At 43.0% G+C, this 18,732-nt stretch overlaps 1 protein-coding gene across 1 annotated transcript in view; it reads left to right on the forward strand.

Moving 5' to 3' along the window:
* Positions 1-3,965: 3,965 nt before the first annotated feature.
* The window catches only part of CRYBG3 (crystallin beta-gamma domain containing 3), a 201,444-nt gene continuing 186,677 nt past the window's right edge, over positions 3,966-18,732 (forward strand). Inside the window, exon 1 of the mRNA XM_089682944.1 lies at positions 3,966-4,577. Coding sequence (XP_089539070.1) covers positions 4,141-4,577 — 437 coding nt within the window. The 5' untranslated portion in view covers positions 3,966-4,140. The remainder of the gene's footprint in view (positions 4,578-18,732) is intronic.

Consider the following 18,732-nt stretch of genomic DNA (forward strand, 5'->3'; position numbering starts at 1 on the left):
CTTCATGCATAGAATGATGCATGACAGTATAAATGAGCCTTTACAACCACTTTAAAGCTACAAGCCAAGAGAAAGGAAACTAAGAATACTTTCAACATTTTCACATCAATCCATTTATTATCATCCATCCATCCATAATCCATTTGTCAGTGTATCCATCCATCCATCCCATTAGGTTTCTTATAAAGTCTCTCATCTCATATTATAAATTAGTCATTTAGCAACAAGTTGGCATGCTGAAATAGATGACTTAAAACTACAAGCCAAGAGGAAGGAAGTACAGAATCATTTCTACATCTTAACAAACGAGACTTCAACAAGTGTGTATTCTTTGTTGTGTCAGTCCAGGCAGAATGATGTACTTAGTACTGGATAGAGTGGGAAAGGACTAGGACCCCTGTTGGGACTAAGGTGCTATCCAGGGCACTGCTAGATAGATCTCTCACTAAAGCAAGCCATAGATTATGCAATTTTCTTCTTTTCAAACACAGATTGAAGGAAAGAAAATTGCTTGATTCCCCATCAACACAGTCAGGTTTCCTCGCCATCAGAATGATCACTGCTGACAGCTATAGCCTTTGGCAGTGATTGCACAAAAAAAAAACAACAGGCTGCTTGTACTGAAATCAATTGGTAGATCAACTTCAGTACAACCAGCCTGCCCATAGATGGATCAAAATTCGGCCGGTTTGGAGGCATCCTCCCCACTTACTATTGTATTATGACATTAGGGACTTCTACGCTGTCAGAACACACTGATCCGGTTGGCTGCAGTGCTGATCGAAGGAAAGTTTTCCAACAAGCCAGTCTGAGAGAAGGTGATCATTAGATTATAGATGGGTCAAAATTCGTCCGGTCCTTGCAGTGAGCTTAAATCGGAGCTCCACCCAAATAGAGAGGCTCCGCTTTAAGCCTTTATCCCCATTCCCCAATAAGGATTAGCACCTTTGGGAAGCGGAGGGGGGGGTGCCTTAGGCGATCGGAAATGGAAATTGTCCTACCCCCGTAGTCTTCTGGGACACGTGACAGGTCCCAGAAGACTGTGGGACCATTCACAAAGTGCAGTGCTACTCGCACAGGGGCAGCGGGCACCCGACTGTGAAGCCGCAAACTGTCACAGCTGGGTACCCACACTGAAGATGCCGGCACTGGGGAGAGAAGACGGTCGGTGAAACTGTGAAGGCAGCAGTGGTGAGGACATTGCTGGACCGAGGGTCAGGTAAGTATCTGTATTTTAAAAGTCAGCAACTACAGTTTTTGGAGCTGCTGACTTTTATTTTTTTTTATTCATCTGGAACTCTGCTTTAACTCCAATAAAAGTGATGCTGTGATCTCAGGACACAACCTGTGAAAGCAGAACAGAGATGTGTGACTGTCCCAGCAAATACAGGACAGCTGGCATTTATGCAATGACCTACATGATTTTATATAGAATGCTGACCATCCAGGGGGAAGATCAGTAAGTACATTTAAAGCCCAACTCCAGGAAAAATGAAAGTGCTCCCGTGCAGTGAGAGATAACTGCTTGTTTATGTCTAGGGGATGGGAAAAGCACTTTTACTAACTGGATCCCCAGCATATGGTGCTCCCTATGCACTGGCAGAGGACTATACCTTAGTGTCATATCCAATGGAGGGCTATGGACTCTGCATCGGTCTTGATGATGTCAGAGAACCTTAAACTGGTAGTAAAGTCTGTATTTAAACTTGTACCTACAGGTAAGATTACAATCAGGCTTATCTGTAGATACAATGAATACCTCCTAAACCTGTACCGTTTAGGAGATATTCACATTGGCAATAGCCGATGACATAATTCATGCATGTGCAGTGATGCTCTGCATTCTAGGCATACGGTATGCCATGCAATGCAGAGCCCTGTGCTGTGGCTGCAGCCAGGGCTGCTGTTAAAAACCACAGGGTTCCTTATAGCCAACCTGACAGGGCCCCCCAAACCACAGCGATCCATACAGCCAACCTAACAGGACCCCCCCATTCCCACCAAAAAAACACAGTTTACAATGCTTCAGTTATGAATGAACAGTGAGTGATCGGTACCAATCACTCATAGTGTTCAAGGAAGGGTCTCATCATCCATGGCTTGCCTTAAGCCTAATACACACGGACGGCATCGGCCAGTTCAATAAAAGCCATCCGACATTCAGCTCGTGTGTACGATGGTCGGTCTCACAACCGGCTTCTGTTGAAGGAAATAGACTGAAAAAGGTCTGTTGATCAGCATCCGATCCAATGGCTGAGAGTGCTGACCGGTGTGTTCTGGTGGGCTGTCCCCATCAGAACACAACAGCTCAGCGGGGGAGATTGTTGTACTAATGGATAGTTAGTACAGCAACTACTCCTGAGCTCTGCAGTTTTTTTCGTTCAGTCTGCTGGGTTGAACAAAAAAAAAAACTGCTAGTGTGTACCAGGCTTTAGACTGCCAGAGTACAGGTGAGAAGAGGATGCAGGAACTGGTGTGGAAAGGAGCCTGGGGGAATGGAGGATCAGGTAAGAAAACAGACTGACAACTCATGGGGCCCCTGGGCAATACTGGATCATGGGGCCCCTGTGTCCTTGCCCAAACTCAAAAAAGCCTATGAAAAAGGTACCAGGGGCATCTCATGGGGCCCCCTACTGACCCCAGGCCCTCCAAATGGTCAGTCCGCCCCTGTAAGAAAAACTGCTTTACCAAGCTCCCCTAGACATAGATGACTTGGAGTACCTCCTGCATGGGGGGAGTTCCGCTGTTACTGGAGTTCAGATTTAATTACAGAACCTGATGTGGGAAACATAAAGTTTATTTAAACGGTAACTAAAGGCAAAACTTTTTCTTTGTTTAGTTTTGGTGAGAGTGGACATGGATTAGAACACCCATCAGATTTGTTGCTGGCTGTTGCCCCCATTAGGGAGATTCACCCTATTTGTCCTGTTTATGGTTATCACTGAACGCAAAAGAAAATGCCACATTTTGGGTTGTCCCCAGAACAGGAATGGAGGGGAAATCTTCCAGTGGGGACACTAGTTCTGGTGACAACCAGGGATTCCTTTACTTTGAAGGGATTTACTCTCACTTCCTGTTTTGGCTATGGGAGTGGAAGTGAAGGGAAATCTCCCCAAAGGGACACAGGTGGCAAAAGAGAAACACCAGGCAGGGGTTATAACTGTCCCTAACTCTATCCAAAATGAAAAAAGTAAATTTTGTCTCTAGTTCCTTTTTAGGATCCCCAGATCACCTCTCCTGTGATTACATGAACAGGACAGGGCTGTCCTGTGTGCACTCCTCTCCACACCATCCACTAGAAACAGAAATCAATAGGTGTGGGTCCCTCCATAGTACACACAGGAGGAGATGGTGAGCCTGATGAAGCGCTCTCTATACACTGATTATACAGCAAGTGGAAGTTACACAACAAATCGATGTAGGGCCAGTATGGTGACAACAGGAGATGACAGATGACCGGAAAGCACAATGAAGCACAGTAACAATATATACAGGACAGTACACCCTGGGAGGGGGCATACAATGATATACAAGTACGACAGACAAGAACTTCATAGAATAGCTGACGGACGTCCGTGACCACACATTTATCGCAGTCCTGTGCGCTCACAGCGTGTCCGGAGAGGGACACGGCCGGCCACACCTCCGCTCGCCTTCAGGGGCGGGGCCATCGTGTGTCCACAGATTAGACAGCAGAGGGACACGATCGGCCACACCTTCTGCCTCCTTCAGGGGCGGGGCCATCGTGTGTACGCTGATTAGACCGCAGCGGGACACGGTCGGCCACACCTTCTGCCTCCTTCAGGGGCGGGGCCATCGTGTATCCGGAGAGACACACGGCCAGCCACACCTCCCCCCGCCTTCGGAGGCGGGGCCATCGTGTGTCCGGAGGTCAGACCGCCGAAGAGCACGACCTCCTCCCCCTCCTCCTCCCGCCCACAGAGGCGGGGCCAAGGAGCGGGCTGCAGGGAGAGAAGGGGCCAGCAGTGTGATGAGTAGAAGGCGCTGCGCTCCGCTCCGGGTCACTCGTCCCTTCTCCTGTCACTCTATGGAGACTCCCGCCGCTCTGCCCGACTGACACACACACACCTCCCAAACTTTACCAACTTCCCACCGCCCCCGGAGCGGCCACTCTCGGAGATGAGCACCCGCAGGAGACCGGGCTCCTGGCAGGATGGGGTGGCCAAGAGCTTCTCCCGGCTCTTCTTCAGGAGCCCTTCCCAGGACAAGGAGGAGGAGGGGCCCGCTGAGGAGCCGGAGAGGAGCGACAGGAGCCTGTCCAGACTTTTCTTTAGGAGCCAATCCCAGGACAGGGGCTCCCAGGAAGAGCAGGAGAGGAGCCCCTCCAGACACATCCAGAGGAGGGCCCCTCAGGACAGCAATGGAGGAGCCAGTGGCTCTCAGGACAGCAATGGAGGAGCCAGTGGCTCTCAGGACAGCAATGGAGGAGCCAGGGGTCCCCTGGACAGCAATGGAGGAGCCACGGGCCCCCAGGAGGAGCAGGACAGGGCCAGGGGCCTCTCTAGACGTTTCTCCAGGACTTCCTCCCAGGAGGAGCAGAGGGAGGAACAACCCAGGTACTGCTAATATTCATAATACTACTAATATTAATAATCATCACCATGGCAACCACTCATCAGCTCCACCAATCACTGCCCCCCCCCCCTACTTCTCACACTGACATCACCACACTGTGATACCTCCTACACTGATATCACTACTACCCTTCGCATCACTAACACCCAACCTACCCTCACTACCAGGAACACTGACTGAGCTACTTATTACAGTATTATTATACTATTGCTGGACTGTGACTGTTGGATCCAGCTGTTTATTATCTCTGATGGACCAGTCATTATTATTATTATTACTACTTGGTACAAAGACTATGACTACTACCTGTGTCCCTGCGTCTGCTGCAGTTACAGTATTATTACTTTGGTTACTACTGTTGTGTCATGACTGTTGGATCCATGTGTTTATTATCTCATATGGACCGGTCATTATTATTATTACTACTACTGATCTCATTATTATTACTGCTAATACCAAGATTATGACTACTACCTGTGTTTGCTGCAGTTACAGTATTATTACTTTAATCACTACTGTTGTGTCATGACTATTGGATCCATGTGTTTATTATCTCATATGGACCGGTCATTATTATTATTACTACTACTGATCTCATTATTATTACATATATTACCAAGACTATTGCCGGCCATACATGGGTCAAAATTCGACCAATTTTTCGTCAGAAAATCGGACCTAAGAATAATTGGCTGATTTTTGCTCTGTTAGTGGGGCAATGGCACCGGCCGATTTTCGTGGTTCCTCCCCTTTTCGGTGATCAGGCATGTTGGAAAATTCGTGAAAAACGATCGATTTTCAACTCAATGATGGTAAAAATCGTGCGATCGTTTTTCCGAAAAGAATATGGGCATGAGCCGTGACCTGGAAGGAACAGAAGTTTCACCTGTTATATGGGGTGAACTTTATGACTTGGTCAGCCGATTTTCGAAATCATTGATGGCACCATCGGATTACCGAGCAAGGGACGTTTTTGATTTTCGGATGAAAAATCGTTTGGAATTTGACCCATGTATGGCCTGCATAGGACTACTACCTGTATCTGCTGCAGTTACAGTATTATTATTTGGTTACTACTGTTGTAATATGACTACTGGATCCAGCTGTTTAGTAGCCCATAAATACAAATGATTATTATGATTGTATTACTACTATTATATTACTGTATATTATTATAGCACAGTTTGTATTCTTATTCCACAAGCTGCCCTCATTATGGCCGCTCTGTCTGTTATAATAATCAGGACTTGTGGTGCGGCTTCTAGTAGCGCTTTACAAAATGAAGGTAGACATTACAGTTACAATACAATTAGGTACAAAAGGAAACAGAGGGCCCTGATCCTGGGAGCTTACAATCTAAGAGGAAGGGTTGAGTGATACAAAAAGGTAATAGCTGGGGATGAGCTGATGGAGGAAATAAGGCAGTTTACTAGTTAAAGAAGCAGGATAGGCTTCCTTAAAGAGAAAAGTTATCAGGGATTGTCTAAAGGTGGATAGATTAGGAGATAGTTGGACAGATTGGGGTAGGGATTTCCATAGGATGGGAGAAGCTCGGGAGAAGTCCTGGAGATGGGCATGGGAGGAGGTGACACAGGAACTAGTACTACGTTTCCTAGGTTTAGGGGGTTATTTACTAAAACTGAACTTGCCAGAACTGTTCCATGGACCTCTTGGTTTGTCCAAGAGCTACCTGGTTTTCCTGGTAAGCTCCCGGGTTTCACTATAGGCTGACAGTATACTCCGTTGGTGAATTCCTTTTATTACTCACATCTGATCTCCTATTTACAGAGTTGTAAGCCTTTCTAGCCTGCAACGTATTACCAAAATACTGTAGTAAAACAAGGGATCCCCAATTTCCCTGGAACACAGTCTGGGGTTGATTTACTAAAACTGGAGAGTGCAAAATCTGGTGCAGCTCTGCAAAGAAACCAATCAGCTTCCAGGTTTTATTGTCAAAGCTTAGTGGAACAAGCTGAAGTTAGAAGCTGATTGGCTGGCTGCATTCACAGCTGCCCCAGATTCTGAGTGTGACGGTTTTAGTAAATCTCCCCATTATTGTGGTTAGTGTCACAATTAGTGATGCTGCTGATCTGTTATTGGGGTTTGTACTATAGTGTACATCATATATTCTTGTTTCACAGTTTCAGCTGTTTTAAGGCACCAAGATCACATGTTCAGTCCCGTGTGTTCCCATGCAGTGTAAGTGTGCAGCCCGCTCATTTGAATGGGCTGCAAATCACACCGGAACATTAAAAGCAATGCATGCACCTCTTTTTAAAACGTGTCGCACTAAAACGCATGGCACTGCTGTGTAATGCAATTGGGTTCCCAGGAACACTCTGTGTTTGGGGTGCCGTTTACATTGGCATCTTCAGATTGCAAGGCCAGCATGTTTGAATGCAGTGCAGGAAACACGCTTTTCCCGTACCGCATTAGTGTGAACTGGCTCTCTATAAATACAAAAGTGTAGAATGGTCAGGGAAGCTGTAAAGGGTATCTAAATCCAAGAACACAAATTGATAGAATTTCAGCTTACCAGTCCTTAGATGTGGCGGTTGCATTCGTTTTCCTATTTCACACTTTTCCCTTTATTTTATCCTGGTAATGCTGACATTAACACACTTTATTTACTAAAGCTGGTTCACTCAGAATCTTGTGCACTTCTGCATAGAAACCAATCGGCTTCCAGGTTTTATTGCTAAAGCTTGATTGAACAAGCTGAGGTTAGAAGCTGATTGGCTACCATGCACTGGTGCACAAGATACTGAATGAACCAGCATTAGTAAATAAACCCCTTCCTGTCTAAGGTTGACAACTGTACTGAGCAGCGTTGTCACCCTCGGTCAGGGAGTGTGTTAAAGTGAAAGTATACTTGTCTGCAGTCCAGCAATGCACTGTCTAGGAGCCCCCTCACCAGCCTTTGACATCTTTGGTCAGTCTTCTACTGGGTTCTGATCTTCAGGAATTTTGATTGGCTGGGCTGAGATTATGTTACTCCTGCTCATGCAGCACGCACAGCTCAGTGTTCATGACTAACAACTAGGTAAGAATTTGTTAACTCCTGTGACCGTTTTCAGACGACAGCGGGCTAAAGTCCCTCAGCCAGTCCAGTCTGGGGAAGGATCCCGACTTTAAAGTTAGGATTCACCCAGATATTTGGACTGGCACCTGGTTCAGCCTCTCTGAGAGCTGCTGAGAGCCTGAGCTAGCCCCTCCTGCTTCCTCCACAGCCAGGCGCTCCAGTGAGCACTGGGGGGGGGGGGGCAGAGCAGAGAGCCAGAGACTGACAGTCGCCGCAGGGAGAACTGAGTGATCAGCGATGTCTGATCGCTCAGTCCTCACCCTTACAGCCAGTGGGTAACAGATGCTGCATTCACCTTGGTAAGTATGATTTAAAAAAAAACAAAACCATAAAACTGGAGAGTGGTGCAAAATCTGGTGCAGGTCTGCATTGAAACCAATCAGCTTCCAGTTTTTTTTAAGTGAAAGTTTAACTGAACAAACTGAAGTTTAAAGCTGATTGGCTACCATATTTTACTCTCTCCAGTTTTAGTAAATCAACCCTATAGAGTGTTACTTTTCCATTAATGAACTGCCTGTTCTCAGACTTTTATTAAGTAAAGTTCCACTTTAAGACTACATTAAACTGTTAGAACTACATAACACCTCCTTCCATAACAGGGGGCGGTGTTTTGTAGTCCACAGAGATAGCAGGTAGCCATGCTAATTTATAACAGTCCAGAGGCAGATAGTACTGGAAGTTATCAGCTCACAAGATTTCTGGCTGGATGAATAGATACTTTTTTGTTGCACTTGCTGAACAGATACAATAAAACACTTTCAATAGTGTATGTAACAGAGCAACAAGGTAGCAATTAGGAGACGCTGTTAGTTTACATTTAAGATCTATTAGTAAAGTATTATTCTTAGTATTATATTTCCTGGTATTTATTTATATCTTTGTAGCACTCATATGTCTGTGTCCCGTATTGTAGTGTGTTTGTTTTGGTTCTGGTGCTGCTGTCACTAAAATGTGTTGTGGAAAGGTATGAGATTGGTCTTACTGACTGAATAAAATGACAATATACAGCAGAGTATTAGGTGAGACGTTTTATAGTTAGGCAGGATTGTGTTGTCTACAGGTCAAGCTGTCTCTGGTGTTTCTGAGTTCAGTAATGTCCCTTCCCCTCTGCCATTGCTACATTACGAATCTTGGGTGCACCTCTAGCCCTTTACTCCTTCCCGTGGCTCCGTGCCTGCACTGAGTACCAGATCCGCATTATCCACCCTATAGAATGTTACATGAGTCTGCCATTGGAGGCCACAGTTGGGTTTTTAGACACATAGATACACACACTAAGTCCAATTCAGACAAGAGCCAATTAATCACTGTCAGCTCTTTGTATTGTTGGGAGAAACCTGATAATGGAGTACACCTACGGAAGCACAGGGAGAACATGTCACCTCCATGCAGACAGTGTCCTGGTTTGGATTTGAACAAAGGACCCTGGTGCTGCAAGTCAGGAGTGTTCACCTCTGTGCTGCCCTAATTAAATATAATTTCTATCATATATCACTTTAATTAAAGTTGAAGCACAATCAGCACTGTTTTGTACATTTGGGCAAAGTAGAGAAGGGTTAGAATGTCAGTTTTTCTTGCTGTTGGAAATTTCACCTCCTGTCTCAAACCACTTGACCATGACAGGACGTGAGTGTGAATCTCCTCAAAGTGACAAGAAGCTCCACCTGTGACAGGTGTCATAAAGACAAGTGTCCTAACTGGAAGATATCCTTCTGATCCTGTTCTGGTGACAGCCATAACATTTTGGATTTCTCCTCATTGCACAAGGGGCATTCAAGTCAAACTAGGACTTTTGAGCATATATAATAAAAGAACACATTTCAAGGAGTGGAAATTGAATTTATTTTTTGACATACTCCCCTGCTACATGTATACACTTATCCCAGTGTATAACTCATGCCTGCAAAGATTCAGCAGAGAAATATTTGTCAGTAATCCTGAACCATCCTAGGACAGCCTGCTTCACGTTGTCATCAGTGCTGAAATGCTGACCTCTGAGGAACTCTTTTAGGGGTCCAAACAGGTTGTATTCTGTCTTATGAGAATTTTTGTAACTTTCCTTTTTCAATATGAGACTAGCTTGCAAAAAAAAAAAAAAAAAGCAGACTATCATTTGTCTGATATTCTCATTGTGTGTATGAGGCTTTTGAAGCCATATCCCTCTTACAGTCCATCTTGGAGTGTAGAAACCATTACTACACCCTATTTTCTACTGATAACCTGGAGCCTCTTTTGGCTTTTAACTATAACATTTTCTTTCTTTTTTTTTTTTATAACAAGGCAGTAGCAGAGACCGCAGACCCTTCTCTTTTCAACTTTCAGAGAATTGAGACCAGGGACAGCACAGTTCTGGGGCAGTTTCCATAGTTTCTCATGTCTGAGATTTCAGTTTGATGCTGAGTCTTGACACATTTATGGTATGTGCCTTTATGGTAAAGTGAAGGGGTGGATGAGCTTATATATTGGACATTTTTAAAGGTTAGTCTATCCAGAACCACGGTCTGTATGGATAGACATTGTAAGTCTGATCGTTTTGTGAATTCTCATGTCTCTTTGGGTCTATCGAGACCTCCTCACTGTAGCTCCTCATCTGCCGCTGTCTAAGGCTTTGGTACATCTTCTATTAACTATAACTTGTAACACATCAGACTTCACAAAGGTGCCATTTCACATTAAGGGCTAGTAAACTCTGGTCAACCATCATTCAACATGACATTTTGGTGCATTAGCTTTTTTTTCCGTTCATCTGCCATCATGATTAAAATCAGATTCCATACATTCTATACGGCTGGGTGCATTGCTCCCACAGTACATCGTTCTTCAGTGCACTGCTCAGATAAACTGAATGCCCAAAATACCTTCCTCGGAAAGGCTGTAAATATTTACAGAGCTGGTTAGTTCAATACTTTGCAGAGATCAGGCTGTAAAATGAGTTTCTAATTGCCAATGAGTAACACATAGCTTAAAGCCTTAGAGGAAAGAGCCGGCGCAGTATGGTAGCATTGTGTTATGAGTAATCTGACAGATCTTGAGTCACTGCTATGTGGGCAGCATGAAAGGAGAAGTGGAATTGTGGTTGGAGATGTTTTGTATCTAGTGAAACACAAATATTGTATCTGGAAACACGAAAAGTTTGAAGGAACTGACAAAGATTCTGAAAATGATTACAGCATCGAAACACCCCCCAAGGATCCCAGCATTGTCACCCTAGTTTAAGCTAAGGATTCTAACTTCCCTTGCTGCATTATAACTAATGATTTGACCACTGGCCAGAATTCTCCTTGTAATGTTCATGGCAGGTGGATGGATTTGGGTGCCTTCTGAATCATAAGGAAATATAGAAGACAACAGGTAGTCCAGCACACTGGCTTCTGTCCAAAAATCATATTAGTTTTGGGTAGGCTTGCTTTTTTAATATTGTGGTGAAACATGTTATTTTGAAAGGTATATTCAGGTCATTTTACATACCTTAAAGTGATTCTAAAGGCTCTTTTTTTAACAAACATGTTTTACTTTCCTGCTCTGAGCAATTGTTTTGCACAGAGCAGCCCCATTCATCTTCTATTTGGGTCCCCCGCTGGTGGACCTGGCTTCTCCCCCCTGCTGAGTGCACCCAAATAACAAGCCTCTTGCTATGGGGCAATAGAGCAGGCTTGCTCCTGAGCTGCATTCCTGTGAATGGACAATGTCCATTCACACAAGTAGTGTGGCTTTGCCCCGCTCTCTCATCATCAGGTCATTGGCTGTGATTGACAGCAGCGGGACACAATGGCTCCTACTGCTGTGTGAGGAGGAGAGAACCGGAAGAGCCGCTGCTCTCATGCACATTGCTGGATCGAGAAGGAGCTCAGGTAAATATAAGAGAGGCCTGGGGTGGGGAGCGGCCAGAATATTTTTTACATGAAGGCATAGAATGCATTAAGGTAAAAAAATATTCTACCTTTACAATTACTTTAAAGTGGTTGTAAAGGTAGAAGTATTTTTTTTAACATATTGCATTCTCTGCATTAAGGTGAAACCTTCTGTGACCATCTCCCTCCCCCAAGTATGCATATCTCTCTCTCACCCTCCTGACAGGACTCAGATGCATCAGTGGGAGTCATTGGTTCCTGCTGCTGTCAGTCATATCCTGTGATGAGGGAGCAGGTGTGTGTGTGTCTATAGATGCACAAAGTGTGGCTTGGGATTGCACCTGGATAAGTACACCCCTAGCAAGTGACTTGCCATGGGGGCACCCGGAATGCAGGAAGAGCCAGGAGTGCAGGTGGGGGACCCAAGAAGAGTACTGTAGGTTAGGGACTGCTTTATTTTAACCTGTAACAAAGTTAGTAAGGATCTAGGGCAGGGGTCTCCAAACTTTCCAAAAAAAGGGCCAGTGTACTGTCCTTCAGACTTTAAGGGGGCTGAATTGTGGCCAGCAAGGGGGTACAAAAAGTATCAGGGCCAACATCAGTGAGAGTAAACAAGGTCTCAGGTGTGGTGTTCAGTTGCATAGTGCCTGTGGTCAGTAGGAGGAGGAGTAGTGCCCCATCATTGCAATCACCGAAAGTAAATATTGGACCATCATTGATGTTAGTGGATGGAATAGGGCCCAATCATTGATTAGTGGGAAGAATAGTGTCCCATTGCTGGTGTCAGTTTGGGGAATTATGCCCCACTTTTGGTGTCGATGTTAGGAATAGTGCCCCAGGGGCTGGGTAAAGGTTAGCAAAGGGCCACATCCGGCCCTTGGGCCGAAGTTTGAAGATCACTGATCTAGGGAAATGACATGCCAAATGCAGGGGTCAAGCATTGCTTTAAAAATTAAAATGAGGTCCCCTAGTATAATTATTATTATTATATTATTATACAGGATTTTTATAGCGCCAACAGTTTGCTCAGCACTTTACAATGTAACGGGAGACAATACAACAATACAGTTCAATACAAGAGGGTTAGGAGGGCCCTGCTCCTTGGAGCTTACAATCTAAGAGGAGATTTGAGGTTTCAAAATCAGAAGTTAAAATGGCATACCCCAGTAGAGATTTGAAGTTTCATGACTAGATACAGTTGTGTTCACAATAATAGCAGTCAGACATCACTAACCTGATCATTCACTGTTTTTGGTAGAAATGATATTTCTACATGGCAAATAATTTACTAGCAGGTGTAGTAGAGTAATAGAAATCCAACAGACCCAACAGTCATGACATGCATGCTGCTGATTCTGTGTAATTGAATCACTAATTGAAAGGGGCATGTTCAAAATAATAGCAGTGTGGAGTTCTATTAGTGAGGTCATTCATTCTTTGAAAAACAGGTGGCGATTATTGTCCTTATTTAAGGAAGGAAGGCAGCAAATGTTGTACATGCTGGTTACAGTGCATTTCTCTCTGAAATTCTGAGGAAAATGGGTCGTTCCAGACATTGTTCAGAAGAACAGCGTACCTTGATTAAAAAGTTGATTGGAGAGGGGAAAACATATAAAGAAGTGCAGAAAATGATAGGCTGCTCAGCTAAAATGATCGCAAATGCTTTAAAATGGCAACCAAAACCTGAAAGACGTGGAAGAAAGCGAAAAACTACCATTCAAATGGATAGAAGAATAGACAAAATGGCAAGGACTCAGCCAACAATCAGCTCCAGGAAGATCAAAGAAGGTGTAAAGTTACCTGTGAGTACTGTTACAATTAGAAGACGCCTATGTGAAGCCAAGCTATCTGCAAGAAGCCCCCGCAAAGCCCCACTGTTGACAAAAAGACATGTGCTGAAGAGGTTACAATTTGCCAAAGAGCACATTGACTGGCCTAAAGAGAAATGGCGCAACATTTTGTGGACTGATGATAGTAAGATTGTTCTTTTTGGGTCTAGTGGCCGGAGACAGTTTGTCAGACGACCCCCAAACACTGAATTCAAGCTACAGTACACTGTGAAGACAGTGAAGCATGGTTGCGCAAGCATCATGATATGGGGATGTTTCTCATGCTACGGTGTTAGGCCTATTTATCGCATACCAGGGATCATGGATCAGTTGGAATACATCAGAATACTTGAAGAGGTGATGCTGCCTTATGCTGAGGAGGAAATGCCCTTGAAATGGGTGTTCCAACAAGACAACGACCCCAAACACACCAGTAAACGTGCAACATCTTGGTTCCAGACCAACAAGATTGACGTTATGGAGTGGCCAGCCCAATCCCCGGATCTTAATCCAATAGAAAACTTGTGGGGTGACATCAAAAATGCAGTTTCTGAGGCAAAACCAAGAAATAGAGAAGAACTGTGGAATGTAGTCCAATCATCCTGGGCTGGAATACCTGTTCACAGGTGCCAGAAGTTGGTTGACTCCATGCAACACAGATGTACAGCAGTTCTCAGAAACAGTGCTTATACAAGTAAATATTAATTAAGTGATTCAAAGGAAAGCAAAATCTTCAAACATTTTTCAGTTTATATAGTGAATGTTTGAGTTTGTAAAGAAGAATACAAACACTGCTATTTTTTTGAACAGTCTAATATTCACTTTTCTTCAATTTTTTTTAGAGGAACCCCACAAATTTTATATATTTTCCTTCATGTTTTGATTTGGAATAGAATGTGTAGTGTTCCCAATGCATTTGTGTGTATGGAAATAAAAGCTATTAGAAGGATTTTGAGCTTTTCTCACTTTTTTCAACACAATGCTATTATTTTGAACACAACTGTATATCATTATGTCTTAAACAGTTTTTTTGGGTTTTTTTAATTGAGGCCCCAAAGCAAAATTTTCCTAAAAAATGTGACACTTGGTACTTTAATGGATGGGAAAGGTTAAACACCTTTGACCATGGCCATAAAAGATCCCATCCCTTCAGGCTCCAGCTACATGATCCGGTACTCAAGAATGTGGTTTGCATGCTTTTGGACCGGGTGAACTAGAACATGATCTCCCTTTTTTACTTTATAGTCAAAAGATTAATGGAAAAAGTAAACCAGATTCTCTGAAGTTTTTTTTTTTTTTTTTTACTGAAAGCTTTAGGATGAAACAACATAAATCAATAGAAACAATTACAGTTACACTCTAACACATCAGATGTTAGGACTGCCAATCAGATTCAAAAGTCATTTATAGAGCTAGTTGGACAATTCAAAATAACATATAATTGCAGTGAGCATTTAGGTGTCTTGTCTTTTTCCTTTAACAAGTCTTTATGCATTCACACTGTACATATTTTATAAAAGTCATCTCAAAGGAAAACTATATATTTTTTAAAAACTTTTTTGTAGCCAGATAGTGACAGTCTTTACACAAACCCTCTTACAGCTATTTGTTTAGTACCAACAATTCATGCAGCAGCTTTACATTCATATCTGTCTCTGCCCTCAAGGAGCTTACAATCTAATGTCCCATGCATATATATACTAGGATCAGTTTGAAAAGGAGCCAATTAACTTATCAGCATGTCTTGGAGTGTGATAGGAAACTAACACAAGCACAGGGAGAACAGACAAACTTCATACAGATAGTATGGAATTTGAACCAGAGACCCCAGTGCTGCAAGGCAGGCATGGTTACCATTAAGCCACTGTGCTGTTGTGTTAACCAATGAGTCAGAGGAGGGAAACTACCCCCTTTCTTGCCTAAGATAGGTGGGAGCATCTTCGCTTGTTAGTCTGTAGACGCTTTTAAAAAGCATGCAATGCCAAGCTGCGGTTTCTAAAGCGAGCAAAATCCTCTCTTGTATTAAAAGAGGTATAAACTCCAGAGAGAGATATCATATTACCCCGGTACAAATCATTAGTAAGACCTCATCTGGAATATGCAGTTCAGTTTTGGGCACCGATTCAAAAAAAGAACATTGGGGAACTGGAGAAAGTACAGAGAAGGGCAACCAAACTGATAAGAGGCATGGAGGAGCTCAGCTATGAGGAAGAATTAGAGGAACGGAATTTATTCTCTCTTGAGAAGAGGAGATTATGGGGGGATATGATCAACATGTATAAATACATCAGTGGCTCATATAGTGAACTCAGTGTCAAGTTATTCACCCTGAGGTCATCACAGAGGACAAGGGGGCACTCTTTACATCTGGAGGAAAACAAATTTAATCTCCAAACATGGAAAGGTTTCTTCACAGTAAGAGCTGTGAAAATGTGGAATAGACTTCCTCAAGAGTTGGTTCTGGCCAGCTCAGTGGATTGCTTTAAAAAAGGTCTGGATTCTTTCCTAGATACACAGAATATAGGTAAAGTTGATCCAGGGAATATCTGATTGCCTCTCGGGGAATCAGAATTTTTTTCCCCTGCAGGAAAAAATTGGTTTATGCTTTGTTAGGTTTTTTTTGCCTTCCTCTGAATCAACTGTGGGTATAGGTTTATAACTTTTTTTTTTTATGGTTGAATTAGATGGACATTTGTCTTTTTTCAACCAGACTAACTATGTAACTATGTAAGATAGTGCTGAGTTTTCTTGTTTAGGCCTCATGCACACAAGACATCTGTTTAAACCTTTAGAATGCCAAAAACAACTGGCAGGAGAAAAGTTGCTTACAAAATCCTGTAAAAGCCACATATTGCACAAGAGTTTAGGTGAATCAAGCGATTGAGCGTTAATGGATTTCATTGTGCAGAACATTAATTTGCTCTGGCCATTTGAATGCATTAATGCTGAAACACTACCACTTCTAGCGTTTAGGTGTGTTTAGATGCGTTTACACATGTTAAGGCATGTTCTGCAGTTTTTATGCTCTTCAGCTTCTCTCCTGAACATGCCTTTGGTGCTTTTTTTTTTTCAGCCTGTAAACACTCTTTGTTTAACCCTTTTGCTGCCAGTCATTTTTCCATTTTAAGCACATATGTTTAAAAAATGATTTCAGTTCTTTCGATTACACCAACCCTCCAAACATTATATATTTTCTGAAAGCTAACTCCCTAGAGAATAAAATAGTGGTAGTTCCAATTTTGTATGTCACCAGGTATTACTGAAAAGGTTTAGGAAATGCAAAATTTCAGTAAAAAACACACTAACATGAATTTTAGGGCAGAGAAACACAATAAATTGCCCAAATTGGTAAAACATAAAAAATGGGGTTGCACCGAATAAATAGATACCTTACATTTGTATTACTGAAAAGGTTTAGGAAATGCAAAATTTCAGTAAAAAACACACTAACGTGAATTTTAGGGCAGAGAAACACAATAAATTGCCCAAATTGGTAAAACATAAAAAATGGGGTTGCACCGAATAAATAGATACCTTACATTTGTGTGTGCCTATGAAATGGCGTCAAACTTCAGTACCGTATATTTCCTACAGACAACGCTTCAAAAGCCCTGTACAGGTCATCAGTTTAGTGTTATGGAAGAGGTCTTGTGCTAGAATTATTGCTCTCTCTCCAGCGTTGATATGTAATGTGTATCGTAATCAATGTTTTTACATGTAGGTGCCCTGACGTGTGCATTTACATTTGTATCTGTGGGGGTGGGGGGCCTCAACATTTTTTTTGGGGGGGGTTGTGTGCTTGGGTGTAACTTTATTTTTTTTGCAATAAAAAATTGTTTTTACTTAAATTTATTTTTTCATCATATAGGGGACGCAAAGTCCCCTATGTGATGATTTTTAGGTGATAGGTTCTCTTTATTGAGACATGCAGGGTCTAAAAAACCCTGCATGTTTCCTCTGGTCTCCACTAGATGTATTGGAATGCAGATTACTTTGCAATACATGTATCCCTGGCTATTCTAGCCTGGGAAATTGACAACAGTGACCTGGAAGTGATGTCACACACATTGCTTTCCGAGTCACACAAAGAAGGGGAGGAGAGTAGACATTCGTCCACTCTCCTTTCTCCGCTCCAGCCACCAGCACCAGCCATGGCTCTCCCCAGGGCCACAGATGGGCAAATGGGGCCCAGATCCATGGTTGGAACTCAGATGGGGGGTGGCACCAGTACCATAGAAGCAATCGGGCAGTAGACTGCCTCCCCAGATATCTTGCCCAGAGATCGGCTAGCTGCATCTGCAGGAACCCACATATTGCCTTCAATCCAACCAAAACCGTCATCTCATGTTTATGGGTACCTTTAGAAGAAGTAAGAATTCCTGTGGAACCGGCTCAGTAATGAAAGGGTTCAAGGTATGTGTGTACAGATAGGCTCCTCTGGGGTCACTTTAAACATATCAAAAAGACAACCTTCCCCATTCTGCCTTCCTCCCTCCCTGCACACCAGATATAGTCCACTGTGTTTTTATTCTGCATCAAAAATGCATGGACAGTGTTTAACATGGATTCCAGTGGTCCTTGTTCATGTCAGTGCAGTGTGTTCCAGTGTAGTCAACAAAAGTAGAACATGTTGCATTTTTTTTTTAATGGAACACGGCAAAATGCATCAAAAACATACTGGAACATACATGTCCTGGATTGAAATGAAAAAAAAAAAAACGCATCACAAACTCACAACGCAGAAATTGTGGTGTGAACCGGTCAAAGTGAGGAGAAGTAGCCATGAAATACTAACCTTTGATCTTTGATTCCAAGGTGGCCAATTAGGTGACTGATCATGTAATTGCGGTAAAGATGGAACCTTTCAAGTTTCAAGATATTAGGCCTTGTTCAAACCTGTGCATTTTAGGTGTGGTGTGTTAAAAAAGTGTTTGCAAAGTCCTGCATATATCATAGAAATGAAACATTCCAAAACATAAGGTATTATTGAATGAAGTTTGTGTACTCTTAGGATTACAGAAAACTTTTACGGGGTAGACAATAGGCATACTCAATGGGAAGCTGATGTAGCAACCATCCTAACCTATTAAACCTATTACACCACTCCATGTTCTTTTCTTCTACCTGAAATTCCCACCTATCCTCCCTTTTATTCATTACAGGTACTTATATAGCAACGTCAATTTACGCAGCGCTATACATATATTTTGTACATTCACATCAGTCCCTGCCCCCAAGGAGTTTACAGTCTAAGGTCTCTAGCTCATATTCTTACATATACATACTAGGGCCAATTTAACCTACCAGCATATCTTTGGAGTGTGGGAGGAAACCCACTCAGACACACGGAGATGCAAAATCCAGGCAGGTAGTG

Source organism: Staurois parvus, unplaced genomic scaffold, assembly GCF_062004578.1.
Source record: "Staurois parvus isolate SC_StPar_1 unplaced genomic scaffold, SC_StPar_1.0 ptg000299l, whole genome shotgun sequence".
Taxonomy (NCBI): Eukaryota; Metazoa; Chordata; class Amphibia; order Anura; family Ranidae; genus Staurois; species Staurois parvus.